The sequence below is a fragment of the Hylobates moloch genome, unplaced genomic scaffold (assembly GCF_009828535.3).
Source record: "Hylobates moloch isolate HMO894 unplaced genomic scaffold, HMol_V3 SCAFFOLD_3, whole genome shotgun sequence".
Taxonomy (NCBI): Eukaryota; Metazoa; Chordata; class Mammalia; order Primates; family Hylobatidae; genus Hylobates; species Hylobates moloch.
The window spans coordinates 64480313-64503861 of NW_026652278.1; the positions used below are offsets into that span (position 1 = coordinate 64480313).

Below are 23549 nucleotides of genomic sequence, written 5' to 3' on the forward strand. Positions count from 1 at the left end.
AGGCATTGCTTGTATTTCAGTTTCATTTGACAAATGAGGAAATAGAAACCAAGGACACTGAAAGATTTCCCTAAGTCATAATCCTAATAACCCTAATTCTAATTCTGTCAGTATTCGTGAGTTACGTATGTGCATGAAAGGCACTGAAGATAACAGCACTCGGACGCGTGGCCACAGAACACACCTGGGTAGCGAGGAGAAGGCAGGCGCAGCCGAACTCCTCGTGTTCGCCATGTCCCCTGGCCACCTTGCTTTCTTGGAGGCCTAATCACTCAGCAGGTGGTGGCTCTGGCAGGACCTTCCCTCTGTGTTTGCTGTCCACCATTTTTATTTTGATGCTCAAATTGTTTTAGATTTGGCCAAAGGAAGCCTCTGAAGCTGGCTCCTGGGTCCTTTTGACATGTTCCATTACTCTTTAAGTACTTCCTTATTTCCTGGCACCGTAAGACGTTCCCGGCTCATGTCACACTTTCCTAGCCCCAGCCCTGGAATCAGCCATTTTGTCAAGACATGCCGGTGAATTTCAAGCACCTTCTAGGAGCGATTCAAAGACTAGAACTGCACACCCAGGAAGCACATTCCACTTTGGTGGCACCTACTCCAGGCACATGCCTGTGCTCTAGTGACCCATTGCAGTCATGTCCCAAGGACGTGGTGTCCGTTTTTTGAATTTTATCATCTTCACCCATTTCCATTTTACTTAAAATAAATTCTATTCCTTCCAGGCCTGGTGGCTCATGCCTGTAATCCCAGCACTTTGGGAGGCTGAGGTGGGAGGACTGCTTTAGTCCTGGAGTTTGAGAGCAACTTGGGCAACATAGTGAGACCAGTCTCTACAAAAATGAAAATTAAAAAAAAAATTTGTCAGGTGTGATGGCAGATGCCTGTAGTTCCAACCACTCAGGAGACTGAGGTGGGAGGATCACTTGAGCCTGGGAGGTCCAGGGTGCAGTAAGCTGTGATCATACCATTGCACTCCAGCCTGGGCAACAAAAAAAAAAAAAAATATAAATATATATATATATATATATATATATATATAATTTCTAAATCCATCTAATTTTTTTGTTGTTTCTTTTTTCAATGTTAAAGATTTTATGGAGTCTCACTCTGTCTCCCAGGCTGGAGTGCAGTGGTGCAATCTTGGCTCACTGCAACCTGTGCCTTCTGGGTTCAAGCAATTCTCCTGCCTCAGCCTCCTGAGTGACTGGGATTACAGGCATGCACCACCACACCCGGCTAATTTTTTTGTATTTTTAGTAGAGACGGGGTTTCACCATATTGGCCAGGCTGGTCTCGAACTCCTGACTTTGTGATCCACCTGCCTTGGCCTCCCAAAGTGCTGGGATTACAGGCATGAGTCACTGTACCTGGCTTGTTCTAAGACTTTTTATAGTGAACTATGTAAGTTGGATTATGACATAGATTGTTCTTGATTTTGTGTCTTATTGTGTTTGGAAAATAAGCATTATATTTAGGCCTGGTGCGGTGGCTCTTATCTGTAATTCCAGGGCTTTGGGAGGCCAGGGCAGGAGAAACTCTTGAGGCCAGGAGTTTATGACGAGCCTGGGCAACATAATGAGACCCTGTCTCTACAAAAATAAAAAAATTAGCCAGGTGTGATGGTGCACACCTATGGGAGGCTAAGGCAGGAGGATCATTTGAGGCCAGGAGCTCGAGGCTGCAGTGAGCTATGATTGCACCACTGCACTTTAGCCTGGGTGGCAGAACACTCTAGTAATAATAATAATAATAATAATAATAATAATAATAATAATATTCAATAGTCTGCCTGGGAAACAATTAGGAATTGTTGGTGTGCAGACTTGGAGTAAAGCTGTAGGTAGCCATGGCGATGTTAAATCCACATTGCTTTAGAGCCTGTCTGGGGCTGTCCAAGCCCATCTCACAAGCACAGCATCTTTCTCTCTTGGAAAGAAGCTTGATGTAGGAGTGGGAAGCATCTGAGTGTGAAATTTGACTTGTCGCATCATGTTTGAGTGATTTTGGGAAAATATTCAAAGTCTATGAAATTGAGAGTCCCTATGCTCCATGTGAGAATGGTACCCATGGCCAGGGTGATTTGAGACAAACGTTCTTGCCATCCAGCACTTTGTGAGAAGGAGGAAATCTTAGCTCAGCCCTCTCCCATCTGCTCCTGCCTGTGGGCAGTGGCTCCTGGTCTTCGGGAAATGATGCAGCTTAATCAAAGGGGCTGTGTCCACAGATCTGTTCACCAACCTGCAGGTTTGAGAAGATGATCAGTGGCCTGTACCTGGGGGAGCTTGTCAGGCTTATCTTGCTGAAGATGGCCAAGGCTGGCCTCCTGTTCGGCGGTGAGAAATCTTCTGCTCTCCACACTAAGGGCAAGATCGAAACACGGCACATGGCTGCCATGGAGAAGTAAGCAAGTCCCTCTGCCTTGGCTCTGTGGAGGGCTGGGATGGGAGGCCCAGGTGTGGGGTGCTCCATGTGGTAGGACAGCAGGAGGGACTAGATCCTCCTCCTTTACCAGGAGGATTTCAGACCTGGGCATGGCTTCAGATGGATTAGCAATTTCTGCCGTGACTCAGATGAGAGGTTCTTGTTGGTTTCATCAGTAAGGGACTCTGCTGTCAGAGGGCCACCCTCTTCGCATGTTCTACTGCCTTCTTCTTAAAGTGGTAACTTGTAACACATTTTTAGGATCACAGATCCTTTTGAGAACTTTATTCAGGTTCTAGACCCTTAGCCCCGAAAATGTACATTCACACACAAGTTTGCTTACAATATCAGGGCATTCTTGGCCACTAAGCTCATGTGTGAAATCCAAGTCCAGAACTCCTGTGATAGCAGAACCTTCTCCACCTGCTCCCATCAGGAACTGGCTTTGAATGTGGTGATTTGAGGCCTTACACACAGGTCCCTCGCATGGGGAGCTGGCTGGTGAAGGCTGCAGGTGAAGGCGGCTGGCCCCGGTGTGACTGCATTGCCGTCCAACACATTTGAGGGTCCTGCTCCTCAGGCTTAGAAACCCTGGCATTGCCTTGACTTTGTGATCAGTTTAGATTTTGAGCTCAGCCGCGTGGCGCTGACCTGCAGCATCTACGTCTATGCAGAACTTGGCAGGGACAGAATTTCCATGAAAGTCAGCATAGCACAGGGTGATTAAAAGTGTGGGTGCTAGAATCTAACTGCTGAGTTCAAATCTCAGCTCTAGCCCTTACTAGCTGTGCAGCCATGGACACGTTACTCACCCTTTCGGCACTCACATCTCTCATCTGTACGACAGGGTAATGACGGTGCCTCCCGCAGGATTTTTGTGGGCGTTGAAGGAGTTAATATGTGTAAAATCCTTAGACAAGTACCTGGCTCACAGTGACTGCTCAGTTAGTGGCAGCTGCTACTATTAATGTTGATATTGTTATTTTTATTCTATACCATGGGCCTGCCTATTAATTTTCACAATCCTGAGAGGTGGGGAAGCTTGTTCCCCCAGGAGGATACCAATGGGATGGAGAAGTGTGGTTCACTCATTCCTGTCCCCTGGCCAGGTATAAAGAAGGCCTTGCTAATACAAGAGAGATCCTGGTGGACCTGGGTCTGGAACCGTCTGAGGCTGACTGCATTGCCGTCCAGCATGTCTGTACCATTGTCTCCTTCCGCTCGGCCAACCTCTGTGCAGCAGCCCTGGCGGCCATCCTGACACGCCTCCGGGAGAACAAGAAGGTGGAACGGCTCCGGACCACGGTGGGCATGGACGGCACCCTCTACAAGATACACCCTCAGTGAGTGCTCCCTGCCAGCCATGCCCCCACAAATGAGTCTCCCTGGAGCAGGGCCCCAGTGTCTTCTGGACTATCCTGCCTATCTGGGGTCTGGAACCATCAACCCCTCCTGTTGGTTCTGAGATTACAAGGGAAAGGGTGAATCCAGGGCCCGCATTCATCTAGCTGGCTGGGTTGCTTTTGGGGATTACTCTTAAAGAAATATTCTGCTAAAGCCAATTGCCTAATTAGGAATGCTGTCCATCCATTTATCTATGTCCACCCATCCATCATCCGCTCATTCATCTCTCCATTCATTCTTCCATCTAATTATTATTTACTGAACACCTACTATGTGGCTAAGACTGGGAAGTAAGATATACCTAGTCATAGATGGGGAAAAATAGAGATGGCACAGGTTGCCAAGTTTATGGGAAGGGTCCTGGTAGGAAAACACAGGGAAATGGGAATTTTCCAAAAGGAAGGAGAGTGAAAGCCCCTTTGGCTACCGGGGTGGACTTGGAAGTCAAGTGGTTACACCCTGGAAAGAGCCGAGAAAGAAAATCCTTCCCTTTGGACAGAAATGATGTTCGGCCAATACATTATGCACAGACTGGTTGAAATGTTCGTTGACAGAATAGGCACTTCCCTGAGCCTCCCAAGTGCCTTCCACTGCCCCAGCTTCTTAGTCCCTCCTCTCATCCCCTCCCTCCTACCATCAGCAAATAAAGGGCTGAGCTCCGGCCCCGCAGGGCCCTCCGGGACCGGGTTCACTGCTGCTCCTGGGTCTGTGCCTGAGCCTGACCTTTATGATTGCTCAATGTTTTCCCATCACCCCTGCTTCAGGTACCCAAAACGCCTGCACAAGGTGGTGAGGAAACTGGTCCCAAGCTGTGATGTCCGCTTCCTCCTGTCAGAGAGTGGCAGCACCAAGGGGGCTGCCATGGTGACTGCGGTGGCCTCCCGCGTGCAGGCCCAGCGGAAGCAGATCGACAGGGTGCTGGCTTTGTTCCAGCTGACCCAAGAGCAGCTCGTGGACGTGCAGGCCAAGATGCGGGCTGAGCTGGAGTATGGGCTGAAGAAGAAGAGCCACGGGCTGGCCACGGTCAGGATGCTGCCCACTTATGTCTGCGGGCTGCCGGACGGCACAGGTGGGCCAGCACAGCCTCCCTCTCCGAACAGCCATCCAGGGCTCCAGTCAAAACTCCTTAAAGCCACTGAGGTTCTTGGTTTTTAGAAACTTGGGTTCACGTCTCCAGTGGAGGGCAGGAGTAAGTAGAAGGCTAGTATTCTTTCTAAATCTGTTGGCCTTTGTTAACCCAAGGCATTTGCAGTAAAAACAAAACAAACAAAAACACAAAAAACCTACATTAGGTTATGTGTGCGCACTTAAGTGTGTGTAGATGAGAACATGAGTGTACCCCCCCAACCCCCAGATCCTGACCCCGGGAACTTTGTTTTAGATGCCTGAGATTGCCTGGGCTTGTCTTCCTGCTGCTTCTCTGGCTCTGTTCTCTTCTGTGGCTTGGCTCACTTTCCTTTCCCTCTCATCGCTTCTGCCCCCAACTTCTCCAACCCTTGATCCTTCTGTTCCTCGGTGCTCAGCCAAAAGAAGCCACCAAGTAGTGAAGTCAGTTGTTCAGACAAATTATTTTACCTCTTTGAATCTCACGAGGCTCTTCCAGAAATAATGACCTTTGTAAAATGCTTTACATCTTATAATTTGCTTTTGAAACTTTCATTTCATTTCATCCCCACAACCACTTGGAATGTTACCAAAGAGGGAATGGTTCCCATTTTATGGATGCCATAACTGAGACTTACAGAGGCTAGATGACCTACTCAAGGTCCAACAGCTGTACTTAGGATCTCTTAACTGAGAGCAGTAAAAGACACTGTTTATTTTATTTTTATTTTTTTTTTTTGAGACGGAGTCTCACTCTGTCGCCGAGGCTGGAGTGCAGTAGCGTGATCTCCGCTCACTGCAAGCTCCGCCTCCCAGGTTCACACCATTCTCCTGCCTCAGCCTCACAAATAGCTGGGACTACAGGCGCCTGCCACCACACCCGGCTAATTTTTTGTATTTTTAGTAGAGATAGGGTTTCACTGTGTTAGCCAGGATGGTCTCAATCTCCTGACCTCGTGATCCGCCCGCCTCGGCCTCCGAAAGTGCTGGGATTACAGGCGTGAGCCACCGCGCCAGGCCGGAGGCCCCTTGGGTATAAGAATCATGCATGTCCTTGACTGGATGCCCCGCACCATTCCTTGGGGCTCCCGAGAAGGCTGTCAGTCAGTGAAGCTGAAAGAGCCTTCAGAGGTTGAGTCTCCTGATTTTGCAGGGTGTGGAAGGATGGGACCTTGCCTCTCTTGCTCAAGATAAAAAGCCATTTTTCAGAAGCCCCAGGTCTCTTGACCCCAGGCCAGGGCTCTTTTCATGGCACCTCACTGGCGATAGTGTAGGTGGTGCCTGGGCCTTTACCGCAGAAGTGGAGGCCAAGGAAAGCAGCCTGGCCTCACGCAGGCTCAAGATGCCTGCCCAGGGCCCGGGCATTGTGCACTGTGGCCCCCACGACCCTCTGGTCTGTGAGGCCCAGGAATGCAGGCCCTGGGTCTGCTCTGCTCCGGCGTTTCCTCTTCCTCCCAGTGCCCCAACACGAGTCCCTGTCATGGAATGCAGCCACCGCTTTCTCCATTACAGAGAAAGGAAAGTTTCTGGCCCTGGATCTTGGGGGAACCAACTTCCGGGTCCTCCTGGTGAAGATCAGAAGTGGACGGAGGTCAGTGCGAATGTACAACAAGATCTTCGCCATCCCCCTGGAGATCATGCAGGGCACTGGTGAGGAGGTAGGTGCCAGGCAAGGCCTTTGGGCTCCAAGGTGCCAGCCTGCCACCCTGCATTGACGTCCGCCTGGTGTGCATGCCACTCTCTGTCTCTCTGCAGCTCTTTGATCACATTGTGCAGTGCATCGCCGACTTCCTGGACTACATGGGCCTCAAGGGAGCCTCCCTACCTTTGGGCTTCACATTCTCATTTCCCTGCAGGCAGATGAGCATTGACAAGGTAAGACAGCCCCACCAGGCTCACGGCCAGCCCAGTGGGCTTCCTTCCTCTACTGGGCCCATCTCCAGGTAACTCCCAGCCAGCCTTCATTTTCACAGGGACCTTGGGTTCAGGGCAGCTGGGAACACATGATAAAGAATTTCAACAATTTAATTTTCATCAATTTATCACGATTTTTTAGACTGACCATTCACAAGAGAATTTAGAGTAGTATGCAATAAAGGGACATAGGCATAATATTCCTACTAAAAGAGAGGTTGAATCATATTATGGAGAGAGGGAGAAAGAGGTAATGACCAGTGAAGGCCAGTTATAACAATTGGGCAATAATGCGATCTGTGTCTCTCTGGACGGCCATGTAAACAGGGAATTACAATGGGTTTTTATCGTCTGATGAAAGAAAGCTTGCCAGCACATCACAAGAAATGCATTTTTTTTTTTTTTTTGAGACAGAGTTTCACTCTTGTCACCCAGGCTGGAGTGCAATGGCGTGACCTTGGCTCACTGCAACCTCTGCCTCCTGGGTTCAAGCGATTCTCCTGCCTCAGCCTCCCAAGTAGCTGGGATTATAGGCACCTGCCACTACCACCAGCTAACCTTTGTATTTTTAGTAGAGACGGGGTTTCACGATGTTGGCCAGGCTGGTCTTGAACTCCTGACCTCAGGTAATTCACCCATCTCAGCCTCTCAAAGTGCTGGGATTACAGGCGTGAGCCACTGTGCCTGGCAAGAAATGCATTTCTTTTCTAATATTAGTATCTCAGAAGCAATTGATCACATGGCCACTTTAGCTGACATTGAAGAACATCATAGTTTATCATTTAATAGATAATTCATAAATATGGAGACATTTATCACAAAGTCTTTCTTGTAATTCTAGGATAAAAACACCCAGGGTTGTCCAGGTGTGGTGGCTCATCTCTGTAATCCTAGCACTTTGGGAGGTCGACATGGAAGGATTGCTTAAGGCCAGAAGTTCAAGACCAGCCTAGGCAACATAGTGAGACTGTGTCTCTTAAAAAACAAACAAACAAACAAGGCCGGGTGCGGTGGCTCATGCTTGTAATCCCAGCACTTTGGGAGGCCGAGGTGGGCGGATCACGAGGTCAGGAGATCGAGACCACGGTGAAACCCCGTCTCTACTAAAAACACAAAAAATTAGCCGGGCGTGGTGGCGGGCGCCTGTAGTCCCAGCTACTCGGAGAGGCTGAGGCAGGAGAATGGCGTGAACCCGGGAGGCGGAGCTTGCAGTGAGCCGAGATTGCGCCACTGCACTCCAGCCTGGGCGACAGAGCGAGACTCCGTCTCAAAAAAAAAAAAAAAACCAAGCCGGGAGAGGTGGCTCACGCCTGTAATCCTAGCACTTTGGGAGGCCGAGACAGGTGGATCACGAGGTCAGGAGTTGGAGACCATCCTGGCTAACATGGTGAAACCCTGTCTTCACTAAAAATACAAAGAAATTAGCCGGGCGTGGTGGCGGGCGCCTGTAGTCCCACTTACTTGGAAGGCTGAGGCAGGAGAATGGCGTGAACCCAGGAGGCGGAGCTTGCAGTGAGCTGAGATCGCGCCACTGCACTCCAGCCTGGGTGACAGAGCAAGACTGTCTCAAAAACAAAACAAAACAAAACAAAAAAACCGTAGCCAGGCATGGTGGCACATGCCTGTGGTCCCAGCTACTGGAGAGGAAGTGAGCTATGATCACACCACTGCACTCCAGTATGGGCAACAGAGACTTCATCTCTATTAAAAACAAAAACAAAAACAAAAACAAAAACACACACACAACAAGCAGGCCAAGTACAGTGGCTCAAGGTCTGTAATCCTAGCACCGTGGGAGGCCAAGGTGGGAGGATCACTTGAGCCCAGGAATTTGAGACCCAGCCTGGACAATATAGCGAGACCCCATCTCTAAATGTGTGTGTGTGTGTGTGTGTGTGTGTGTCTGTTTTTCTGTGTGTAAAAACAAAAAATCACCCAGGCTTAACTTTATGTGTAATAAATAAAGATTTTTAATTGGGAAGCTAAGATACAGGAAGGTCAGCATTGTGTGTTTTTTGCATGTTTTTTTTGGTAAACTAGCTTGACCAAGAGGTAGAGCTTAGAAGTGGGGACTAGACACTGGGCTGAGCTCTTAGACTCCCCAGAGCTCCAGTGGGTCATGGGGCCTCGGCCTGGAGCTGACAGTGGGTGAGTGAGGCTGGGCCTTTGTGTGAGGCTGGGGCAGAGCTGTCTGTTCTGCAGATGGAGGCAGACAGTTTGCAACCTCTGCCAGTGCCCACACAGAAAGCCTCCGGGCAGGGACATGTCCTTCTTCAGGGGCTTGGGAGCAGGCCCAGATGTGGCCACACAGAGAGGCCCAGTGTCCTTCCTAAGGTCAGGAAACACAGTGGTCAAAAGCACAGGCTCTGGGGTCATGGGCTCCTGTTTTGCAACCCTGTCTCTACTGTTTCCCATCTGAATAACCTTGAGTAGATTATTTAACTTCTCTGAGGCATGGTTTCCCCATTGGTGAAAATGGAGGAATACGGCGAGGACTAAATGAGCTCGTGTGTGTAAAATGCATAGCATGGGTCCAGCACCCGGCAGGCACTCAAATCCTAGTATCATCCTTCACTCTCGAGGCAGCATAGGATTGAAATTCAGCCTGAAAAAGGCCAAGAGGAATCCGGTGCTGGTAATGGTGGTGAGGAAGGGGTGCACTGTCGCCAGGGCCTGACATCATGGCAGTGAATTCTCTGCAACCCCTGGCCTCAGCTTCACAGACAGACTCACCAGCTTGTGGAGAGGAGCTCTTTCTGACAGACTCTCATCAGCCAAGCTTCCAAGACTGGCATAAAGCAGAATACAGCTTCCTAAATTTGTGGTAGAACTCTGGTCAGCTCAGCAGGTCAACCAGAGAGCTCAGGACAATAATAAGGGTAGCACCAAAGATGCACTAAGATTTTGTCCAGGGCCAGGAGCAGTGGCTCACTCCTGTCATCCCAGAACTTTGGGAGGCTGAGGCGGGCAGATCACTTGAGGTCAGGAGTTTGAGACCAGCCTGGCCAACATGGCGAAACCTCACCTCTACTAAAAATACAAAAATTAGCTGGGTATGGTGGCAGGTGCCTGTAATCTCAGCTATTTGGGTGGCTGAGGCAGGAGAATCGCTAGAACTCAGGAGGCGGAGGTTGCAGTGAGCTGAGATTACACTACTGCACTCCAGCCTGGGCGACAGAGAAGACTCAGTCTCAAAAAAAGAAAAAAAAATTTTTTTTAACCATTTTGTGGTAAAATACACATAACATAAATTTCCCACTGTAACTAGTTTTTAAATGCACACTTCTATGGCATGAAGTACATCCACATTTTTGTGCAGCCATCACCACCATCCATCTCTTAAACTTTTTCTTTTCCATCTGAATTTCTGTACTCATTAAGCACTGACTCCCTAGTCCCCCTTCCCCCGGAGGCTTGGCTTCTCTACTTATTGGCTGGGTGACCTTGGGCAACTTATTTAATCTCCCTGTTCCTTGGTTTCCTCATCTGAAAATGATCGCAAAAATAGAACTCATTTTATAGGTGTGTTTTGTGGTTTTATTTTCATGCAGTTATATTCAAGGAATATTTTGCTCAGTAAAGGAATGTGGCAGATCCATATAAATGGCCTGGAAGGATCTGGAAGATACATTATTGAATTAGAAAAAAAAATTACAGTGGTTCACACACAGCGTGAATTTATTTACTTAAAAATATGTGTAATTTCACCCCTGAAAGAAGAAATGGGGGGAAAAAGAAAAAAAATACTAATGAGTGGAGAGGAAAAGGTCTGGAAGGATTAATATCAGACTAATGGCAGAGGTTACCTTTCATATTGGGAGGATGGGAATTGAAGGGAACTCTATCCTTATCAGTAACATTTTAATGTTTTACACTACTAATGCATTCCTGCATTGCTGCTGCCATTAAAAATTAATACACCATCCGACAGGGTGCCGTGTGCAGCAGTCTGCGGTCCTGACTGGGCGCCAGGACACAGCTACTGCTCCTGACTCAGGACACTGGGCCTTTGGGCCTCTCTCCCAGCAGCTCTGAAGGTGTCGTGAAGACACGGTGAAGAGGGAGGGGAGACCCGTGGGCAGCTTAAAAGCAAAGACACCCATGGTTGGGGAGAAAAAAGAGAGACATCAAAAAATAGGTTAGTTTTGTGTAATTGCAATTAGTAAGACAGGTTTCCCAGTTGGGAGTGTCTCTCTAATGTTCTACACATACCAACCAGGAAAGGAGCCAGCCAGGGGTCCAGTTTCCCAAGAACTATGGAGGGAAGGAGGGAGACCGGGGCTTGTGGGCTAACGGCCTCGGGGTGAGGTGGCGTCCAGCCACGGGACTGACGGCGCTGCCATCAGATTTTCTCACTGCCTTCCCTGTCCCAGGGCTTCTCCTGGCCTAGACACCCTAGCTCTGCCTGCCTTCACCCCCCTGGCTTTCTAGATGCTGGAGTCCGAGGCTAGACTAACTCCTGCCTCAGGCTAACAATGTAACTTTGGGCTTCCTTTTGAGAATTAAAAATACTACTTTCGGGCTGGGTGCATTGGCTCACCCCTGTAATCCTAGCACTTTGGGAGGCCGAGGAGGGTAGATCACTTGAGGTCAGGAGTTCGAGACCAGTCTGGCCAACATGGTGAAACCTTGTCTCTACTAAAAATACAAAAATTAGCCGGGTGTGGTGGTGCCTGCCTGTAGTCCCAGCTACTCGGGAGGCTGAGGCATAAGAATCGCTTGAACCCCACAGGCAGAGGTTGTGGTGAGTTGAGATCATGCCATTACACTCCAGCCTGGGCAACAGAGTAAGAATCTGTGTCTCAAAAAAAAAAAAAAACCTAGTTTCTCAGTATTATAAAAATCATATATGTTAATTTTAATTTTAGAAAAATTAGAAAATATAGACAAACAAAAAGGAGAGAGGAAAAGTGAATTCTGCACCGAGAGAGAACCACTGTTAACCCTTTTGGTGTATATATTATTCCAGTCCTTTCTCCAAGTGCGAGTGTATGTGTGTGTATCAGTGTAATTTTAAAAATAAAAATAGAATGATTCACTATCTGTATTTGTTTGACGTGCTTTCACTTAACAGTGTGTGGAAAACATCTTTCTCTCACATCCAATGTTCTCTTACAGTGTGATTCTTTATGGGTGTATATCATGTCCCATATCGGGGTACAGGATGATAGATCCATACTGTTGGAGTTGTAGGATGCCTCTAGTTTTTCACTGTGAAACATGCTTTGATAAACATTTGGTAGCTTTGCCTTTGATCACATCGTAATCTGTCCTTGACTAAGTTAGAAGTAGGATCACGGCCAGACGCGGTGACTCATACCTGTAAACCCAGCACTTTGTGAGGCCGAGGCAGGTGGATTGCTTGAGGTCAGGAGTTCGAGACCAGCTGGTCAACATGGTGAAACCCCATATCTACTAAAAAATACAAAAATTAGCTGGGCGTGGTGGCACACGCCTGTAATCCCAGCTACTCGGGAGGCGGAGGCAGGAGAATTGCTTGAACCCGGAAGGTGGAGGTTGTAGTGAGCTGAGATCACGCCACTGCACTCCAGCCTGGGTGACAAGAGTGAAACTCTATCTCAAAAAAAAAAAGAAAAGAAAAGAAAAAAAAGAAGTAGGATCACTATCTATGATCCTAGGCCTTTATTCTGCATAATCACGGCCAGGGAACATGATTTGACCCTTGACGAGTATGAATTGCTGCAATGATTCCACTCAGTGGTAGACCTTGTCTGAGTGTTGTGCTCTGTGATGCTGCTGTGCCCAGGGTTAGGGTTGTGGTGGTGGAGGCATAGTCAAAAGCACACGTACTTGACAACAAGCCAGCTATAGTGCCTTGCATCTGTTGGATGTTGAGGTTGTGCAGTCCTAGCAAACTATTGCTCAAATGAATTTCCCCTCCTTTCTTTCAGGGAACACTCATAGGGTGGACCAAAGGTTTCAAGGCCACTGACTGTGAAGGGGAGGACGTGGTGGACATGCTCAGGGAAGCCATCAAGAGGAGAAACGTAGGATGTGGTGTTGAGGCTCACACCTGCTCTTGCCGCCTTCCCCAGGCCCCTCTGCTCTGCCGTCCTCTGCCCAGTTCCTATGACTCTGGCCTCTGCCTGCCTTGGGATGACATGCCCCTCCTAAGCATGTTTGGCTTGCACATTCAACTCATAGTAGAGCTGGGGTTTTTTTGTTTTTGTTTTTGTTTTTAGGAGTTTGACCTGGACATTGTTGCAGTCGTGAATGATACAGTGGGGACCATGATGACATGTGGCTATGAAGATCCTAATTGTGAGATTGGCCTGATTGCAGGTAAGTGGTCAGGCATGGCCCATTGGCCTAATCCCACTGGATCCATTGATGGTTCCCTTTTAACATAGTGAGAGGGCGGCATTGTTCCATTATACAGACGCTCTGCCCAAGGCAGAGAGGAAGTTACAATTGGGATTCCAGGTCACCAAGTTCTTTCTGCATTAAGAGTCCTAAGCCAAGGTCATCCTTTCTATTGAGGAAGGATAATGACACAGGAAGAAGAGATTTTTAAATTAGGTCCTTGGGGTCAATTGTCGTGGGGGGGAAGGAGACTACAGTTGGATCATCTTGGCCTGTGGCTGAGGGAGCTATTATAGATTTTCACTGTGGCTCCAATGTGCACCTCATCTGTGCAGAATTCTTCTGGTTCTCAGGGTGCACAGGAAGGAGAGGAGCTGGAAAGAAACTTAGAAAAGGGGAAAGAAGTGGCCTGATACAGGCATTTTAGGGGTCTTTGGGAGAAGTCTGGCAGTGATTAAGGCCAAGGGTAGATTCTAGGGGGATGCTCTCTCTAAGAGGGGTAGAATGGGTAGGATTGGAACAGGTGGAGATGGGGACAAAAGGCATTCCAGGTGATAGGTACAGGCTAAGTAATGATAGAACCTAGAAAAGTTGTTCCATTTGATCATCTGGGCTTTCTGGATATAAGTAGCAGGTGGAACAAGGAGATGGGGATGTACTGAGCTATCTCCCATGCCAGGTAAGAGGTTTCTTCTCACTCTAACTCTTACCCACTTTGTGAGCTTGGGCAGGTGGCTTATTCTGTCCGACTTGAGTTTCTTCATCTGTGGGAGGGATTGGGCTAGATCTAGGAGGGCAAAGAGGTGAGGCCTGTTGATTGACTAAAATACTTGCCTGGACTGCTGGGCTGAGAATAGTTCTGAGGCCAAGTCACGGGCAAGGAAGAAGAGGGTGACTCACAGATGCCAAGCATTTGCTTGTCCAAAACTAGATGATTCCTCATGGTCCCTTCCAGCTCTGACTGCTAATTTTACGACTACTTGGAAGCTTTGTGTGCTTATGGCTTAACAATGATGATGATGATGATGATGAAGAAATCGGCAGGTACCATTTATTGAATGCTTACCATGTGAAGGAAACTTAAAAATATCACTTCCTAACAAACCCATAGGCAGGTATTATTTCCTCCTCAGAAATGAAGAAACTGAGCCTCTGAAGATGAGATGCTTGCCCAAGGTTAGCCAGTTATTACTGTAAAGCTGGAAACACATCCAGTCATATCTGACTCCAAGCCTAAATTCTTATTTGCTACACTCTGCTGCCTTTCTAAAACCGGGTGATGTCTTTGAAGACTAAAGTTCCTTCACAATTCCTTCTAGGAACAGGCAGCAACATGTGCTACATGGAGGACATGAGGAACATCGAGATGGTGGAGGGGAGTGAAGGGAAGATGTGCATCAACACAGAGTGGGGAGGATTTGGAGACAATGGCTGCATAGATGACATCCGGACCCGATACGACACGGAGGTGGACGAGGGGTCCTTGAATCCTGGCAAGCAGAGGTGAAGAGGGTGGATGTGTGCATTTATGTGGGTTATGTAGTGAGCAATACTACCAGACCTAAGGGGGTACCAGAGACAGCATAGCTTTGTGTGCTTATTACAGCTGTCGAATGTCAGTGAAATATCCTATTGGAACAAAAGAAAAATATTATGATAAGTTTGCAACAGGTAAAAGGGAAAAGTCCCTTTTTCTAATTACCATAAGGCCCCATAAGGTCTAGTGGTGGTTCTGGAAGTGAGGCAGAGGCTGCCAGCATGTTCATTCGCCAAGGGCATGGTGACTCGGTGAGCCCTCTCGAGATGGGATTTTATTAAGTCTCTTTCAGAGGCCAACATCTTCAGGACTTCAAGATCTGGCTACCAGGTTGGTGACCTTTTCTGGGAGTGGGGAAGTGGCCACCTGTGATGGATGAGAGTGCTGGTTCTCGACCATGATGTCATGTCCCACCACGGGTCACAATCACTTGTGAGGTGTATTCCAATGACTAACCACATGAAAAATACTGAAAATAATGAATGGCTTAAAAAATAAATTAGAGTAGATTTCACTTGCATTCTGATATTATGAGAGAAAGGGGTAGCAGAGATAGAGCTAGCATGTGATATTAGTCCATTCTCCCGTTGCTGTAAAGAACTACCTGAGACTGGGTAATTTATGAAGAAAAGAGGTTTAATTGGCTCACAGTTCCACAGGCTGTACAGGAAGCATGGATGGGAGGCCTCAGGAAACTCATCATAATGGCAGAAGGTGAAGGGGAAGCAGGCATGTCTTAGATGGCTGGAGAAGGAGGAAGAAAGAGTGAAGGGGGAGGAGTCACACACTATTAAAATAACCAGATCTTGTGAGAACCCACTCACTATCACCAGAACGACAGGGGGGAAATCCGCCCCCATGATCCAGTCACCTCCCAGCAGGCCCCTCCTCCAATACTGGGGATTGCAATTTAACATGAGATTTCGGTGGGGAAATAAATCCAAACCGTATCACATGCTAAAGTTTGATTATTAACCCAGGCCCATCCACTAGAAGAGGAGTTGGCACACTTATTCTGTAAAAGAACAGATAGTAAATGTTTTAGGTTTTGCAGGGCATATGGTCTTTATCAAAACTAAGCTCAGTGTCTTAATATAGAAAATAATGGGAAACATAGATTTATTGTTATGGGTGCTATCCAAGTTGAGAGCTTGAGCAGATGGGAAATGTGAGGGGATGCTTAGGCCATGGACACCTTGGGAGCTGTTGAACTGAGAACGTTGTCTAGGAAGAGGCTCAGACAAGACCGAGACTGGCCCTGGTGGTTTCTTTCCCCTTTGGCACCAGTCTTGTAACTGGAAGGCAGGTGAGTTGTGGTAAGCCCAGCTGAAGCAGGGATTGCTCCAAAGAAAAGGGACCTTGCCTTTGAATCCCAAGTTGGGGCATCTGAGTGTCATGGCTCTTCCCAAGGGGCCGTTCATTCTAGTTAGTTTTGTGTCTGTAGCCACTGAAGGCTCACATTTTTGGACTGAGGTTTTAAGGGGGCAGCACCTTTGAACTTGCCTTGAAACCACCATTGTTTGTTCTGGTGTTAATTCCCTTAGACTGATGAGGTCTTGAGCAGTTAAGAGAACCCAAGCCCAGCACATAAATGCTTCCCAGTTGACTCTGCAAGCAGTGGCAGTCTGGCTCTGTGTCATTGTTGTTAATGATGATGTGTGTCACCATTACACACCCTGTGCAGAGTGCCTGGTCAGTACAAGGCGCCTTTTCTCTCTTGCTCTCTTGACCCTCATGGAGCTCACAGTCCAGTAGAAAGGAGGAAGGGAATTAATGCTTTTGAGCACCCCTGGTGCATGCAGACAGTTTCAATGTGTTAACTCACAGAGCAGAATCTCCAGTGCAACAGATTTGTAACACAAAGCCAAGGAGAATTGGCTTTGGGGCCAAGACCAGGGACCAACTTTTGCTTAGTGCCCACTGTGCCCAGATGCTTGCCTCCTAACAGTCTTGTAGGAGCACTGCTCTTCTCCCTGTTTTGCAGATGATAGCTTGCAGTGCTTGCTCACATCAAGCAGCTAGTATGTGGCAGAGCTGGGATCTGGATCTTGCTCCATGCGTAGCTCCAAAGCCTGGCCTTCTCACATCATGTGGTCTTCTGCATTGCATGTCTGCCCCAACCTTATCCCTCTTCCGCAAACAGATACGAGAAAATGACCAGTGGGATGTACTTGGGGGAGATTGTGCGGCAGATCCTGATTGACCTGACCAAGCAGGGTCTCCTCTTCCGAGGGCAGATTTCAGAGCGTCTCCGGACCAGGGGCATCTTCGAAACCAAGTTCCTGTCCCAGATCGAAAGGTGACCTGTGATCAAGTTCATCGTGAGGCTCTGACTGGCATATACTGCCACCACGCTGGGGTTGGGCCAATTTGAGGTTTAAAAATAAAAACAGAAAGGCCCTGGCTTGGCAAGGGATTGCCTCCTGGGGCTGCTCTTCTCTTTCCAACTGATTCAGGATCACTTTCAACAATAATAAACTCATGGCCAAACTGGGCTCATCTATACAGTCCTGCTGTCCCCATCCTCAGGCTGGGCTAATTTGAAACAAACCCCACATCTTACATCAGTTCATCTATAAATATTTCATAATGTATTTCTGAAATATAAGGGTTCTTAATAAAACATAACTACAGTACCATTATCATACTTAAAAAGCTAATGATAAACCTCAATCTTACGGAATATCCTGTTAGTGTTCTTATTTCCTGAATTGCCAAAAATTAATGGTTTTTACAGTTCTTTTGTTTGCATCAGTATCCAGACAAAGTTTATACACTGCGTTTGGTTGATATGTTTAAAGAATCTCTTTTAATCTATGGGTTTCCTCTCCCTCTCTTGCTTTCCCTTGCAATGTATTTGTTGAAGAAACTGTTGTCTTATCTATGAGTTTCCTGTATTCTAGATTTTGTGGATTGCAGCATTTAGCATTTTCCTCTGTCTTCTTGTATTTCCCAAAAACTCATAGTTAGGCCCAGATGCTTAGTTAGATTCAGTAGTGAATTCTGGACAAGAATATTTTCTAGGTGGCATTGAGTTGTCTGTCTGTCTCTCTTTCTTTTAGGATGTTGTCAGTCATTGATGCATATTGCCTGGATCTATTATTTCACTAGACATCGTAAATGGTGATGATTCCTGCAGTTATTAGCTGGAATACTTCTAGAAAGAGGAACTTTACCCTATCAACTCTTTGGTGTAATTATCATTTTGAATGGCTGCATATTATACTATGTTACTGTACTGTAATTTACTAAACTTTCCCTTTAATATAGGATGTCTAGTTTGTAATTTATAAATTCCTGTTATTCTGAGTAACACCATAGTTTTTCTTTTAGTACACATAGTCATTTGAATATTGTAAATAATTTCCTTAGTAGTAGAAACATTTGGTTAAAAGAGTATTTCACCACGGGTGCAGTATTTTTTTTTTTAAAGTAGTTTCAATTTCCGTCACCATCAGTTATGTATAAATGTGTCAGTTTCACCGCTTTTTGTGCTAGCACTGGATGTTATCTTATGCTTTGTTTTTGGATTTTCTCTCCGTTTGTGTTCATTCATTTAATTCTCTTGGTCTTTATGGTCAGATGCCCACAAGTGAAAAATCACTTTTCAGCGGGGAAAAAAGAAACACATTATACATGAAAGTGGTTTACTTAATGAGGCAAATCAGATGGGCTGTTTAAGGGGAGTTCTTATTGTTTAAGGAGAGGATGGCGGAATCAGTAATAGCAGCAGCGATTATGTATTTTTGGGGTGTTAATTAGCAAGTGTTCAGCATCCTTCTCTCGTCTAGTCTTCACCCCATCCAATCTGAACAGATGGGTTAAAAATCATCACGCTTGGTGACCAAAGGGATCCTATTTTGCTGTGTAAAACAGCTTCTCCCTCATGAGCAATAGACCAGCAAGTTTATTTATCTTTGCCTTGCTTTTTTTTTTTTTTTTCCGTAATAAAAGGAAAGTTGTTCGTAGACAAGCACAAGGTGGTAACACTCTTATGCCTCCAGAAGGATTTGCTTCTGCTGCACAAGAGGGGTCTGTTTTGGATGTTTTGATTTCTACAGGTTTTTGTTGTTGTTTTGTTTTTGTTTTCTGAGACAGGGTCTCATTCTGTTGCCTGGGCTGGAGTGCTGTGGCGCAATCACAGCTCAGTGCATCCTCAACCTCCCGGGTTCAAGTGATCCTCCCACCTCAGCTGCCACCACTGCTCCTCTTCCCTGCTCCCACGGCCTGTCAAGTAGCTGGGACCTTACAGGCACACACCACCACACCTAGCTAATTTTTGTATTTTTTATAGAGATGGAGTTTCACCATGTTGCCCAGGTTGGTCTTGAATTCCTGGGCTCAAGCCATCCATCTGCCTAGACCTCCCAAAGTGGTAGGATTACAGGAATGAGCCACCGTGCCCGGCCAGGTTTTGTTTTTTCAAACCTTCATGGAATAAAAAGAAAATCATATCCACCTAGTGCCAGTGGGAATTGGTAGGTGCTGTGCTGACTGCAGCCCATTTCAAAGCAGTTTGTCAAATGGATGGGACAGTGTTCTCAGGGGGAAGTGCCCTGAATTTACAGTCTTAGAGCTTGAGTTTTAAGATTTATCTCCACTACTTAACCTGTTTATGCTGCGTGACCTGGGGCAGGTTGTTTCACCTCTTTGAACCTCAGTTTCCTGCTTCATAACAGAAATAATTGCCCTGTTGCTTAATCCCCAGGATTGCTCTGAGGATCAGGAAGGGAATGTACTTGAACTAGGTAAGCTGTGAAAGGCTGGGCCCAGGAAGGAATTGCAGGCTTTCTCTTTAGACACACCAGTTAAAAAACCTTTTTTTCTTACTATACAAACGTTATTCATTCATTTTTGAGAATCTAAAAAATACAGATAAGCAAAAGAAGAAAAATAAGAATTAAGCTAGGTGTGGTGGCTCATGCCTGTAATCCCAGGACTTCAGGAGGCTGAGGCAGGCAGATCACCTGAGGTCAGGTAGCCAACATGGTGAAACTCTGTCTCTACTAAAAATACAAATATTAGCTGGGCATGGTGGTGGGCCCATAATCCCACCTACTTGGGAGGCTGAGGCAGGAGAATCGCTTGAACCTGGGAAGCGGGTGAGCCGAGATCATTGCACTCCAACCTGGGCAACAAGAGTAAAACTCCATCTCAAAAAAAAGAGAATTACCTGTAATCCTCCCAATGTCTGAATAGATTTCCTTCTGTGTGTGTGTGTGTGTGTGTGTGTGTGTGTGTCTTTTTTTTATCTGGGCAAGGGCAAACATTAAAACAAAAAGCCAGCATCATACAGTGCACAGTATTTTATAATCTATTTTTTCACTACGTCATGAAGATTTTCCATGGCATGAAATATTCTCATGCAAACTCATCTTTTTTTTTTTTGGAAACAAGATCTTACGCTATTACCCAGGCTAGAGTACAGTGGTATGATCATGGCTCACTGCAACCTCAAACTCCTGAGCTCAAGCAATCCTCATGCCTCATCCTCCAAATAGGGACTCTAGGCATACACAATCATGTCTGGCTAATTTAAAATTTTTTAGAGATGAGGTCTTGTTATGTAGCCCAGGCTGGTCTCAAATTCCTGGCCTAAAGTGATTCTCCTGCCTCAGCCTCTCAAAGTGCTGGGATTACAGGTGTAAGCCACCGTGCTGGCCACAAACTCATCTTTAAGATCTACGAAGAATTCTATTGTTTGGCTACACCATTTACCTGCTGAATCCCCTCAATTGTCTTTCTTGATAATACTCTTCTTCTCTAAGTATTACCTGAGACAGTCAAGGATACAACTTCACATTGCTTGGCGTGGGAGTCAGAGCTCCGTTTAAGTACCATTAGTTCACTGTGAGATGACCAGGGTCTAGACTTGAAGCCAGCCTGCCCCATGATGGGTGTTTCTCTGCATGTGTTTACAGTCCTACCAGGTTCCCCTTCTCTTAGGTTCTGATTGTATTTTGTATATTCATTTATTTACTTGCTCATTGAATATACCCTGCTGGCTACTACTGAAAATACAGTCTTACTGTCAAAGAGCAGAGAAATCAGAAAAAGGGAAGAAAATGCAGACAATCAGAAAAAGTTAAATAGAAGGAAAGTTGGCCTCCAATTGAAGGGGGCCAGAGTGTGGGAGCTGGCACGATTTGTGGGAAAGTGCGAGAGGTGGTGTGAAAAGGCTTGAATTTGAGCCCCTGCTCTCTAACGAGAGGGCACAGCTCTAGCAGGCTGAGCCACAGCCTCCTGTTCTGAAAAATGGGTACCTGGTGTGTTGGTTGCTGCAGCTCATATGGCTTCTAGTGAGATCATAGATATGAACATGCTGAACACCAGAGGCATTCACACTTTATTTTTTAAAGTTGATGGAACTTTCAGGGGTGGTGGACCTTCTTGAGTCTTGGCTTCTAAGGCATTCTGCTCCAGCCTAGCCATTGCCTGGGTCAATTTCTCCTCCCTCCTGCAAGGGCATCTAAGAATGGGGAGGCTGTGGGTCACATTGGGCACATCCTGGGGGTCTGGGAAGCAGGTCCTGACTCCCTGCTCTATTGCCTGCAGCGATCGGCTGGCCCTCCTGCAGGTCAGGAGGATTCTGCAGCAGCTGGGCCTGGACAGCACGTGTGAGGACAGCATCGTGGTGAAGGAGGTGTGCGGAGCCGTGTCCCGGCGGGCGGCCCAGCTCTGCGGTGCTGGCCTGGCCGCTGTAGTGGAAAAAAGGAGAGAAGACCAGGGGCTGGAGCACCTGAGGATCACTGTGGGTGTGGACGGCACCCTGTACAAGCTGCACCCTCAGTGAGTGCCCATGAGAGGCGTGGCAGGTGGGGCAGGGGAGGTGCTGGCGACCAAGTGTGGACTTGGCATAGCCTCCCCAGCTGTGGCATGGGAAGATGCATCCCCGTCCTTTTATGGGAAAGGAGTGCTGTGTGGTGAAGTCACCTATTCAATCTGACAGACAAGGTGTGAGCCCTGGTGCCTCCGCTACCTGGTAATCTGATGTGGGAATGTTAGCCGGCCTCTCTAAACCCCAGGTTTCTCATCCACAAAAGGCCGGCACTAATAATCCTTACTACAAAGGGCTAAATGTGTGAGGTTGAAATGAGTTAGCACATGTAAAGTGCTTCACACAGGGCTCAAGAAATGTAAGTTGGCTGAGTGCAGTGGCTCATGCCTGTAATGGCAGAGATGGGAGGATCACTTGAGCCCAGGAGTTCGAGACCAGCCTGGGCAACACAGGGAGACCCCATCTCCACAAACATAAATATATAAAATACAAAATGAACAAAAATTACAAATATTAGCTGGGCGTGATGGTGCATACCTGTAGTCCCAGCTACATGGGAGGCTGAGCTGGGGGGCTTGAGCCTGGGAACTCGAGGCTGCAGTGGGCTGTGATTGCACAACTGCAGTCTACACCCTGGGCAACAGAGTGAGACCATGTCTAAAAAAAAAAACAAAAAAAATTGAAGAAGAAGCTGTTTAGAGCCTTGAAAAGCAAACCAAAGGGAAGAAGCTAAAGAAATTAGATTATGATCATTTATAAATGTTCTGATTCTACATGGAAGGGCTGATGATGTTTCTTTCTCTTTTTCATAGCTTTTCTAGAATATTGCAGGAAACTGTGAAGGAACTAGCCCCTCGATGTGATGTGACATTCATGCTGTCGGAAGATGGCAGTGGAAAAGGGGCAGCGCTGATCACTGCTGTGGCCAAGAGGTTACAGCAGGCACAGAAGGAGAACTAGGAACCCCTGGGATTGGTACCTGATGCATCTTGGATACTGACCAGCTTTTCCTCTGGCAGATCAGTTGGTCAGAGACCAACGGGCACCCTCCTGGCTGACCTCACCTTCTGGATGGCCGAAAGAGAACCCCAGGTTCTCGGGTACTCTTAGTATCTTGTTACCGGATTTGCAGTGATGTTACATGACATCTCTATTTGGTATATTTGGGCCAAAATGGGCCAACTTGTGAAATCAAAGTGTCTGTCCTGAGAGATCCCCTTTCAACACATTTTTCAGTTGAGGCTTGAGCTGTCAATTCTTTATGGCTTTCAGTCCTTTGGCTGCTGGACTTGGAAATACATAGAATCTGCCCATGTGGCTGGCAGGCTGTTTCCCCACTGGGATGCTTAAGCCATCTCTTACAGGGGATTGGACCCTGTACTTGTGGATGAACATTGGAGAGCAAGAGGAACTCACGTTATGAACTAGGGGGTTCTCATCTAACTTGTCCTTAACTTGCCATGTTGATTTCAAACCTGGTAAGAGAACAAAGACTTTGAAGTATCCAGCCCCAGGGTGCAGAGAGGTTGATTGCCAGGGTGCCCTGCAGGAATCTGCATGCTTAAAGCGAGTTATGTCAGCACCCTGTAGGATTTTGTTCCTATTAAGTGTGTGCCATGCGGTGGGGTGCTGTCTGGGGCATCTGTTTTTCATTTTGCATGTGGTTTGTGTTGCAGCTGTTGATAGTTGTTTTAAGGATTGTTAGGTATAGGAAATCTAGTAAATTAATAAAAAATTTTTGATTTTCCAATCAACTTTGCATGAGATGCTGATGTTTCTTCTGGGAGGCTCACTTGGTAACGCCATGCTTTGTTGATGGAATAAGGGATGCAGAGTCAGAAGGAGCTTGAACATTTTTCTTGAGTTCAAACTTCCTACCAACAGGGGGAAATATATGGAATATCTTCTACAATATCCTTAACAGATTATCCAGATTTCTTTAGAATACTTCCAGTAACTGAGCATTTCCCACATGATCCTACAGCTCTTGCTTTTGAACGGCTGGAGTTGACTGAAAGTCCTTCTGACTTCTGAGCTCGGTTCCTCCTACACACCCCACTGATC

At 46.9% G+C, this 23549-nt stretch overlaps 1 protein-coding gene across 2 annotated transcripts in view; it reads left to right on the forward strand.

Annotated features, from left to right (window-relative positions):
- HKDC1 (hexokinase domain containing 1) overlaps positions 1-23239 on the forward strand; it is a 47040-nt gene extending 23801 nt beyond the window's left edge. Inside the window, exons 8-18 of one of the 2 annotated variants that reach the window (XM_032138879.2) lie at positions 2248-2403; positions 3534-3767; positions 4593-4897; positions 6445-6590; positions 6688-6807; positions 12759-12854; positions 13050-13149; positions 14490-14673; positions 16851-17006; positions 21263-21496; positions 22298-23239. In XM_032138879.2, the coding sequence (XP_031994770.1) occupies positions 2248-2403; positions 3534-3767; positions 4593-4897; positions 6445-6590; positions 6688-6807; positions 12759-12854; positions 13050-13149; positions 14490-14673; positions 16851-17006; positions 21263-21496; positions 22298-22445 (1879 nt within the window). In that variant the 3' untranslated portion in view covers positions 22446-23239. The remainder of the gene's footprint in view (positions 1-2247; positions 2404-3533; positions 3768-4592; positions 4898-6444; positions 6591-6687; positions 6808-12758; positions 12855-13049; positions 13150-14489; positions 14674-16850; positions 17007-21262; positions 21497-22297) is intronic. The other variant, XM_032138887.2, reaches the window with a different exon arrangement.
- Positions 23240-23549: the final 310 nt, after the last annotated feature.